Genomic DNA, 10,732 nt, shown 5'->3' with positions numbered 1-10,732 from the left:
TCTTGATAATCAACGCTTTGGTCTCAGGGTGAATCTTAGGCATGTTGTCAGAGGTCAAGTTGCAGTTGATGTGAAGGTCTGGTGTGCTGGGGTTCTTTTTATACACACCCACTAATTGATTGATCAATTATTGATCACAGGTGAGGCTGTAATCTAGGATTGGGTGCATCATATGACAAGGCGACAAGACTTTTGTCTTGGCAAAAACTGACTCAGTGGGCTTTACCAAGCTGTGAACGTTAGAATGCTTTTCAGCAGTTTCATTTGGCACCAAAACATTATTTCAAAAGCTGTTGGGATTGAAATTAGCCATTTCTTGTAAAAAAAAAATGTATTACAAATATATTTGAGGGGCACTTAAGGTCAACTTGTACCCAAGCGACAAGACTTTTGTCAGGGACTGTATATGTATATGTATGTATGTATGTATGTATGTATGTATGTATGTATGTATGTATGTATGTATGTATGTATGTATGTATGTATGTATATATGTATGTATATATGTATGTGTGTGTGTGTGTTTATGCATATCAAACACTCTCAGTAGATGAGAGTGTAGTTTCAAATTGTTCTTATATCACAGTTACCACGAACGCTGCAGAAAATCACCATATTAACAATTGATAGTAGTATTTCCCAAGACCTGTAAACACTCTTTTATGTGTAAATGATCGGTGTTGAGTTCCCCTTTACCATTTTTTATCTTAATTCCCTGACAGCCAAATCTTTCTACCGTTCTGGCTTGAAGCTTTAAAACACCGTCGTCTGACAGTGCTGGAGAGTAATCTGCTTTAGTACCTCTTCTTTGCTGACTCCTAGCCCTGCCGTCTCCAGGCTGCTCTCCAGCTCGGACAGCAGGGAGACGTCTCTGTGGCTCCTGCCTTCCTGCAGGGACACCTCCTCCTGAAGCTCCTCCACCTGGGCCTGCAGCTGCTGTGAGCGACCACGCGCCGCCTCCACCTCCTGCAACGCCCCGGCTAGCTGAAAACACAAGGAGGCATGTGAACACACACACACACACACACACACACACACACACACACACACACACACACACACACACACACACACACACACACACACACACACACACAAACACACACACACACACACACATGAACAATCTGAAGTAAACAACAACTACAACAAGTGATAGAGATAAGACATTATGGATCTTCCCATTACATTGATGATAAACAGACAGATGAATATGATAACACAAACACACTTTTACTCAAAGACATATGTGCTTTTTAAAAAGCTGCCGGGAGACTTTTTACTACCAACGTTCAGTGAGAGAGAAATCCTGACGTGCCAGATTCCAGCCTGCAGCCCAACATGAAAGTAAATAAACACGAGAGGAATCCAGATTTGCGAGTGACAGTTACAATGACGGGGATGAGGTGATTGTCTAGCAATGCTCGACACAATCCCACCGAAACCCAGGCCGGCGGGCTAGGAGCAGAAAATCCCTTTGTTATTGAAGTCCCTTTCATTCATACACCAACCGCACTGAGCCGTTTTGTGTTGCCTCGTCTATGTACCTGTTGGCTGTGCTGCTGGTTGAGTTGGTCATGCAAAGCCAGGCGTGTGTGTAAAGAGGCCAAACTCGCCCTCAGCTCAGTGTTTTCTTGACACACACTCTCCAAACGCTCCTCCAGCACCTGCTCCTTCTGGGTGAGACGCAGCACCTAAAGACACACACCATAAATGGGATTTTAAAAAAGTTATTTCTTCTCGGAAAGGAAAACCAACTCCCACTATGCACTTGCGTCACACCGTATCAACCAATGTTGATATATGTGTTTGGAGAGGTACCAAGAATATTTGGAAGGTTTTTCACTTTCCCTGAAAAAACATAGTTTGTTGTGGCAATGTTCCTTAGTTTCTCTTCTCTGGAAATGAGTAACTAAAAGTGTTAAAGGGTGGTTGCATAAGGCATTATCAGAATCTCCCTGACTGTGTTTATTAGGAGACAGCTGGCCTCTTCCACCGCAAGGTATATCCACACAAGAATTCAGACTTAAATTGGATTTTGAAAGACGGTTTTCAGACAAAGCTTGACTTTGCTAAATGAGTAAAATTAATGACAATATTGCCTCTTTTTAATCTATAATCAAAAGGACCAATAATTATCAAGTTCTCATTTTAAGAAACAAGTACGAAACATGTCAGGAAGTAAAAATGAAATGCCTCAATTTTGTTGGATTAGGTTGTATTTTTCTTTGTACCCTTTTCTGTTTATTTTATTTCTACTGTGTCCTTTATGTGTACAGATTTGTTCCGTTACCTGTACTTCATGTTCATGTTTTACTTTGAAATGTTGTCTTGTGTTGAATTGTGTTCTTCATGTATTGGACAACACACAACAAAATGTTCCTCTCTAAGGGACACTAAATACATGAACATGCACCAGCTGGCAACACAATTAACACTTTTGACAGGAAATGTAATACGAAAACACACACAGACACGCTGGTACTGTGTGTTCTGGTCATCCTGTTTGTTTGAGTACATGATGCTCTCAAGTCTGGAAACATTTTACTTGATCATCCTTTTCACATTTAGGATTAGCTTTGGTTACAGCATTTAGAGGTACATATACAGTAAACGGCCCGGTAGCTACCTGCTCCCTCATGGCGCTGATCAGCTCCTCGTCCTGCGGCCGGTTGTGGCTTCCTTTTTGTTGGAGCTCCTGTTTCAAAGCCTGCAGCTCACTGGACATGGCTCTCTCCACCTCCATCGCCTACACAATCAAAAACACACCAGAGAGAAAACATAGACAGATGAGATTCACAAATGGAGTGAAAGAAAAGCTGGCTTTTGAATTTGCAGGCAAACCTTCTTTGTGCATTTTGTTTACTCAAAGTTCACTCAGAAAAGTGGAATGATGCATTTTGAGCTGCCGACTTGAAACTCCAAAACAAAGCTTGCCTGAGGGATGAACTTCTTGAACCACATTCTTGAATCTTAAAATAGCCAAATATATAGCAGGAATAAATCCTGTAATCTGCACCCAGATGAGTAGAAGCACAATATGATACCTGACTGAAAGGTGGGGATTAGGTGACTAAAATTGAACATGTGTTTTGTATGTTTTTTGCTGCGGGCCATGCAGCACAAGGAGAATGATAGATGTTTGTTTTTGTATTGCCTTCAGAAGAACTACTCATGGTTACAATATTCCCTGTTTGGGAACCCAGTGACCTTGAGCGGGGTCTAAAGATAAAATGGGAGGGGTCCCAAGAAGATTAAAAAAAAATGTTTGCTTAAAATGAATAATATAATAAAATAATGATTAATAAATTCATTTTCAAGTATTGATGTTCTTAAAACTATTTAAGAGGGAAAAAATATTATTTGTAGAACAGCTCATAATTCACGGTCACTTAGTAAGACCATAACCTGCAATAAAGGGGTCACATGTACATGTTGACTCTTGAAAATGGTACCCTGTGGAGGTTTTGACCGGTTTGTATCACAAATACAAATGCAAGGATCACGCAGCAACACAATGCACAATCCTGACGATGGTTTCACGCTAATCAACTGATTGACAATTTTGTCAACAAATGAGGTGTGCCAGCTGTCAAACTTGCATATAAACAAAGTAGGATTTAAAATGAGAACAAAAATATTTCCTGAGGATGGAAATACATTCAACATGTTAGGCCTTGTTTCCTGTCTACCTCGTAGTTGTCGAACTTTCCAATGAAGGCGAAAATGCAAAAAAAAAAAGCAAAAAAAAAAGCAAAAAAAAAAAAGAATATCTCAAATTCCACTTTCCTTAAGAAATCAAAAGCCAAAAGAGCTGGAAACACAAACAAAAAAACAACACGACTCATTCATCAGAAGAACAGAAATTATTAGCCAATCATTGACAAACCACGTGTCATATTAAGTGTTAAATAATGATTTCTATGTTTTGTCATCAGATACTTTCTCAACAAGTATCTCTCAAACACAAGAATTTGCAACATGAAAAAAATGAAACGAAGGGATCTTTGGAGTGATGAACACTGACCCATCTCTCTCCCAATCCAATTCCCCCCCAACCTCCCGTCCTGGTCTGAGACCCTCAGTTCCCCTTACTCAGCAGTTTGGTGGGCCCCTGTCAGGTCCCATCACCACCACATAATACAAGATTAAAGGCCGGCCTCTGCAGCAGATGGAGCAGAGGGCATCTTGGTTGTGTCTGTGACATCATCACGCCACATTAGACAACAATGTGGCGGAGGATAAACTTGGACATCATGAGGGTGAAGCAGAGGGGGACAGCTTGTGTGTACGCGTTTGTAAGAGTGTACAGAGGAAGTGAGGCAGGCGCGAGTCTAAAATTAGTGTGTGTGTGTGTGTGTGTGTGTGTGTGTGTGTGTGTGTGTGTGTGTGTGTGTGTGTGTGTGTGTGTGTGTGTGTGTGTGTGTGTGTCAAGAGTAAAACCGGCACTAATGGACAAAAACAAAACATGGCATGCAGACACACTATGATGAGGAGCGGGGGACATTAAAGATGACCGTTTGTGTCCGTGAGCCGTCATTACCGCTGCCTCGTCAACACGGGCCCCTTCTCCACAAAAGAGGCAGCGACCCACTGAGAATCACCAAAACAGGAGTGGAAGGAGGACGCTCTATTTGGTAGAGACACAAAGATGATATCCCCTCACATGGTCCCCCAAGCCTCAGGCCACCACCGATCCAAACGCTGAGGTATCTAACAGCTGAGCCCAGTTACAGCCGAGCCCCTCAGGGAGCACACAGAAAAGATGGCTTTCCCCTGGGATGATGGGATATAAGGGGCGACATCAGAGGAGCAAATGAAAGATTTATATCTCTCCCTTTTTGTCCATGAGCTGCGTGACGCTGGTATAAGGAGCAGAGGTCATGGGGGCTCGCCTCAATTCAGGCATCTCATTTTACAATAACGTAAATCTCACAGCAAAAGATTTGTCACAGTCGTACAATAACACACACTGACCCACGGCCAGGGAAGGTGATCATGTGACATTGGGTGGAAAGCAGGAGGTGAAACGGTAACGTGTTTTTAGTCAAAGAAAAAAAAATTAAAAATCTCCAAATAATTAATTTACATCCTTGTTGTTAAAAAGGGGCCAAATACCTGGCCAGCAACTAATATTTTTTTAATTAGCGATAAATCAGCTAATTCTTGTTTCAAAAAATCAATGAATCATTTCGAAATTAAATAAAAAAATCTAATATCAGAGCTGCAACAATTAGTCGACAGTAATTGAGCGACTATTTTAATGATTTTTAAAGCAAAAATGGCTTATACTAGCTGGTTCCAGCCTCTCAAATGTGAGGATTTGATGCTTTTGAGTGACACATTGAGTCAACTAAATATCTTTGTTGGTTGAACAAAACCAGATATTTGAAACCACTTCACTGTGGGCTTGTGGAAAACAGGCAATTTACACTATTTTCTTGACAAAATTATTAATCAAGAAAAACGTTGGTAAACATAAATTGTGATAAGAGTACTGGTTATACTGAATCTAACTTAGCACAGGTCCAAACCAAAGAATTAACAAAGACATGCATCATCATGTGTCAGCTGCAGGAATGATAATGTACTCACCCTGACCTCACTTAACATCTACTTTCCTTAGCTGCTGTCTAAAAAGTCAGTACTTAACCATGTGACAAACTGGCACATGTCAACATTGTTTTTAATGCAGCTGCTTCCCCAAATGCACCAGGATGAAAAGTCATAGCAAACCTTTCCCCTCGCATCAGAGCTTTGCTGTTGCTTGTAAACATTAAGAATTCTTTCTCGCTCAGGTTTCTGTGGTGCGATACACGGACGCCCTCCTCCAGATTCCTGTCATGCTTTGGTTACACTTTCACAATTAGGATATAGTGTTTCAAGCTCTCTGAAACCTGCATCAGCTCCAATTATATGTACACTCACAATCTATGAGCTGCATAGTGTTAAGAAAAATGTTGGACAAATAATTACTGGTTCCAACATTGTCTTCTGGTCCCAAATGTGAATATTTGCTGATTTTCTTAGAACTATATACCCTGTTCCAGTCGTAACTATGGGAGCGTCTGAACAAACACACACAATCACAGAAATACATACACAACTCACCACGGTAGAAACAACACCCTTCACTACGTCTGGTAAAGATACGTCAGACATGGAGCTTCTTCTTCCTTCAACACATTCGCTCTCTCTTCTGACTTTTTACAACCAAAAAGAGTCCAGAGTGAAACATGTCTGATGCCAAATAAAACATTTCCTCCACTTCCCTCTCCCCGAACAGCCCAAACTGAGATAGCACTTTTTTTTTTTATCTAAATTGACTTTTTCCTGAACTTCAAGGGAGTCTGTTTTCCTCAGTAAGTGCTTCAGCCCGGCCGCAGAGGGAGGGAAAGACATTCATAGTTCCTTATTCTGCGGACCTTGACTCATGGGAGGGCTGTACACGGTTGTTTGGATTCATTTTTAACTTACGTTCAGGTTTGTTGCTCATTTTGAAGCAGCACAAGGAACCGCTCTACTAAGTAATCGGCCGTGTGTGACGGAACACGTCACGACGACTGTAATGTTTCTTAAAACATTCCCTATTTTCACAGTCTGAAAAAATACTCAAAAAAGGTGTCCAGCTGTGGGATCCAATCAGCTCCTTCATGTTAACTGATAAGAGGCAGTAAAATACTGTGTCACCAGTTTGATTTTCCGCCTAGTGTGCGCTCAAGAGCAAACACTGCTGATCATAAATGTTTGAACACATACAGCTGATAATGATATGAATCAGCTGTTCTTTTGTCCATTACATCACACCTGTACCAAAGCACCTTGTTAAAAGTTAACTTCATGTTGCTGAATAAACTGGATCTGGGTAAATAGATTATACTGTTCTCATGCAGGGCAGAAATGGAGGATTATTTTCATAACCTATTAATCTAATAAACGTATTATTAATATTACATGTCAGCAAATAGTGAAAATTGCACAATTCACTGAAGTCAAGGTGAAGTCTTCAAATATCTTGTTTTGTTCAACCAGTAGTTGACTCAAAAACTCAAAGATATTCAGTTTACAATAATATTACAAACACATGAAAGCTGTGAAAGCTGGAGAAAGAGCATGTTTGGCATTTTTGCTCCTACAATTAAAAAAATAATTAAATTAACAAACACCCATCTTCCAGATCTTTTTCTACTTTTCTTCGTCCTTCTTTCCTGAATCTTAAATCAAACCATGGGATTAACTTTCCCTCCCCTTCTTGTTTACATATCGTTTACATTCTGCACCACAACAGCCCAGATCATTTGCCTGTAGCCAACAGCTGTGTTTCATAGCTACTGACTAACCAACTTCTGTCTCTGCTGTTCAGATGGAAACTTTCCTTTTTTATCAACACCTATGTTAGTGAGCATTTTATCACGGCCTTGTTCCGAGTCTGTGAACAGCCTGAGAGTTTGGCCTTGCTCTAGGGCAGATTGCAGAGTAAGACTGATACCCGAGCGGTTTGCAGAGAACATTGAGTTTCAGTGTGAGGATCGGGTGACGGCTCGTCTTATCTAGTTTGACTCAGAGGGCCAGCAGCTTTGGTGTTTGTTTCACAGAGGCTCAGTCACCTATCGCAGCCAGGGAGCTTCTTTGAACCAAAGTCTACAGTTCTATCGCCTCTAGTTCAGCATTAAATAAACACAGTATCTAAAACCACAGGCCTTCTATCCAGGTGTAGAACTCACAGTGTTGAGCTGCTCCCTGAGTCGCTGTGTGAGCTCGCTGTGCTCCAGCTGGGCTCGACTCTTGTCCCTCTCGGCCTCGCTGAGGGCCCGGGTGAGCTGCTCTACCTGGGCACTCAGCTCCCTCACATCCCTCTCCAGGTCCAACACCTGGCTCTCCCACTGGGACTGGCAGCCCTCCAGCTTCAGCCGCAGCTCATGCCTGCCCTGCTCCAGCTCCTGCACAGGGGTGGAAAGATAAATGTCAATCCATGATTACAGTTAATTCAACATGGGCTGTTTATATTAAACATAGGTTTGAAATTCTCCTTATCAGCAACAGGATGTGACAATGATAACGTGTGGTTTAGAAATTGAATTTGAGTGACGAACCTGGTTCATTCAGAGCTGTGAAGCGTCATGGGAAATGTATGACAGCTGGAATTTGAATGAATGACATCTGTTTTTTCATATATTCCATTAGGCCTGAACCTATATGTTAATTAATCGATCAGTCGGTCAGAAAATGAGTCCACTACTTTGATAATTGAGTACTATATTGAGACATCATTAACATGTATCTTGGGCTTTAGGAAATTAGGAATTTATCACTATTTTCTGAAATTTTATAGACCAGATGATTAAATCACAAATCAGCAGATTATGATGGATGAAAAGAATCGTTAGTGGCAGGTTTATATTCCATACAAGTATATATTATTCTAGTCATCAAACTATCTCTCCAGCATATTCGATCAGTTTCAAGGCAGATACGTCTTTATTGCACTTTGCAAATTACTGATTGAAGTCGTAGTCACACATGATAAGATTGAACATCTGAATCATCAGCATTCACCCTGAGAATAGCAACAAGGCCGTGATTTAGTCTGTCGTAACCACTCAGGTGTGTGATGCTGTGCAGCTTCACTACAAATACAAATTTGTAGACAACGTCTGTTTCCCTGCTGTCTCTCGCTTCATTGCTTTTAGATTTGTTGTCTTGAAGACTCATTAAATTTGGAGAATCCTCTCTGAGGCTCCCTGCTGACACCCTATAACTGCAGTTTGCTCCTTGTAGTAAGGTAACTACTGATGTTTCGGGAGGAGTTTGTGTCATACTAGTTTGATTCCTCAGCAGCAGGTTGACAATTTCTTTCACAAGCTGTGAAGATCGCCTGCCTGACACACATTTCAGTAGAGACGTTTCTCTAGGCTAGAAATACGTTTGTAGTCAGTGGAACAAAACAAAAGAGAGAGAACAATGAGAGCACAGAGGCATGGACCTGATCAAAGGAAAGTTTAGTAAAGCAACAATTTCACATGGAAAATTCCTGCCCGTTTACGTGACAGCGACATTTACTGTAGATTCCCTATGAATATCTATTACATTGATTTACAATGTATTTTGGAATATTGAATTATGTACAATCTGCTGTAGATCATACAGTACGATTATTATTGTTTCTCACGCCACCAATGTGTATTTCCTCCGTTATTTGATCAAATGATGCTCTCTATTATCAACATGAAGTGTTTGAAGTTGTCATTTGGACATATAACAATAAAGAAACAGCCATGGGTGTATTTCACATACATTCTGATCTATAACTTGTGAAACCCTATTATTTTATATACTGGATTATTTTCATTCATAAAGTTGCTCTGTAGTCTGGTACACATTATTTTAAAAAGTTGGAAGCGTCGTTATTGGCTTCCTTTTTTAATCAGGAAACATTCCACTCACAAATATTAGCAGCAACCACGTTGTCAAATCTTTGATAACCACATATTTCACCAGAAAGCTTTCACTGTACATTAAAAGCATTTTAACTGTTAAATAAAAGATGATTAATTTTACCTCCAGCTTGTCTGCGTACTCTTCATGAAGTTTGTCGCTCTGCTCTTTCAGCTGACGGTTTTCCTGGAGCAATGCGTTTCCCAGCTGGGCCGCCAAAATAACCTCTTCCTCCTTTTGTTTCAAAGCAGCCACAAGTTCATCGGGCTCTTGATAATCTGTCATTTCCTCCGCTCCGTAGTCGAAGTAGAAATCCTCCTCCAGGTCCATTTTCTTGGACTTGAAGCTCCATTCATCCAGTCGATCCATAACCGACAGGTGACTCAAAAAAACACACACCTCCGGAATAAATATCGTTTTTAAACACACAGAGAAGACGCAGAAACACGTTGAAACAGAGCCGCGCGTGTGTCAAGAAGTTGTCCGTCCATGACACTGGGGTGCTCTTTCAGTCTGGGTGTGTGTGGACCTGGAGGTTTGATGTGTGTGGAATTTAGAGGTTTGGGCTCCACCGTGTCGGTAGGCTGCTCCGTCTGTCACCAGCACATGACTGTGCGTCTCTCGGGGATGTGGCTTCACCTGAGCAACTGTTGCCAAACAGACTGACACCTGTCCTCCCGCTCACTGGTTTGTAGTGGAAAATTACCACAAAGCATGGAAACACCTGTGAGGAGTGGTGGAAGAAGTATTTTTGTTTTTATTCAGTAAAAGTAGCAGCACCAGTTACAAAGTCCTGTATTCAAAGTGTTAGTTAAGCAAAGGAAGTCTACAAAGTATTAACATAAAACATACCATAATAATAATAATAATAATAATAATGTATATTAATGTATGTATCACTTTAATGTTGTAGCTGATAACGGTGGAGCTCATTTTAATTACTTATATACTGCTGTGTAGCGTAATTCATAATAATCTATCATATCTTATATTTTTTTATGATGTTTTGAAGAAATAATTTGAATCTGTAATGTAACAAGTAACTAAATGTATGAAATAAATGTAGTGGAGTACAAAGTACACTATTTTCCTCAGAAAAGTAGTGAAGTGGAAGCACAAAGTAGCAGAATTATTTGAGTAGAGTACAAGTGCCTCAAAATTGTTCTTTAAAACAGTACATGAGTAAACGTACTCTCTTACTTTCCACAACTGGATGTGATTAAATATCACAAATTCTACTTTATTCAAGATGTTTAGTTTGTTGACCAAATACAGATACATTGAATATTTTTTTAAT

At 40.5% G+C, this 10,732-nt stretch overlaps 1 protein-coding gene across 1 annotated transcript in view; it reads right to left on the bottom strand.

Moving 5' to 3' along the window:
* The window catches only part of si:ch211-235m3.5 (BICD family-like cargo adapter 1), a 17,215-nt gene extending 7,156 nt beyond the window's left edge, over window positions 1-10,059 (bottom strand). The window contains exons 1-5 of the mRNA XM_068710570.1: window positions 9,559-10,059; window positions 7,725-7,940; window positions 2,630-2,749; window positions 1,548-1,694; window positions 802-984 (exon numbers count right to left, since the gene is read on the bottom strand). Of these exons, the coding sequence (XP_068566671.1) occupies window positions 802-984; window positions 1,548-1,694; window positions 2,630-2,749; window positions 7,725-7,940; window positions 9,559-9,804 (912 nt within the window). The 5' untranslated portion in view covers window positions 9,805-10,059. The remainder of the gene's footprint in view (window positions 1-801; window positions 985-1,547; window positions 1,695-2,629; window positions 2,750-7,724; window positions 7,941-9,558) is intronic.
* Between the last annotated feature and the right edge of the window lie 673 nt (window positions 10,060-10,732).

Source organism: Cebidichthys violaceus, unplaced genomic scaffold (genome assembly GCF_023349555.1).
Source record: "Cebidichthys violaceus isolate CVI_PGR_0920_01 unplaced genomic scaffold, fCebVio1.0.p SCAF_1, whole genome shotgun sequence".
NCBI lineage: Eukaryota > Metazoa > Chordata > Actinopteri > Perciformes > Stichaeidae > Cebidichthys > Cebidichthys violaceus.
Note: the sequence above shows the minus strand (reverse complement) of the source record. Positions and strands in the feature narration are given on the sequence as shown.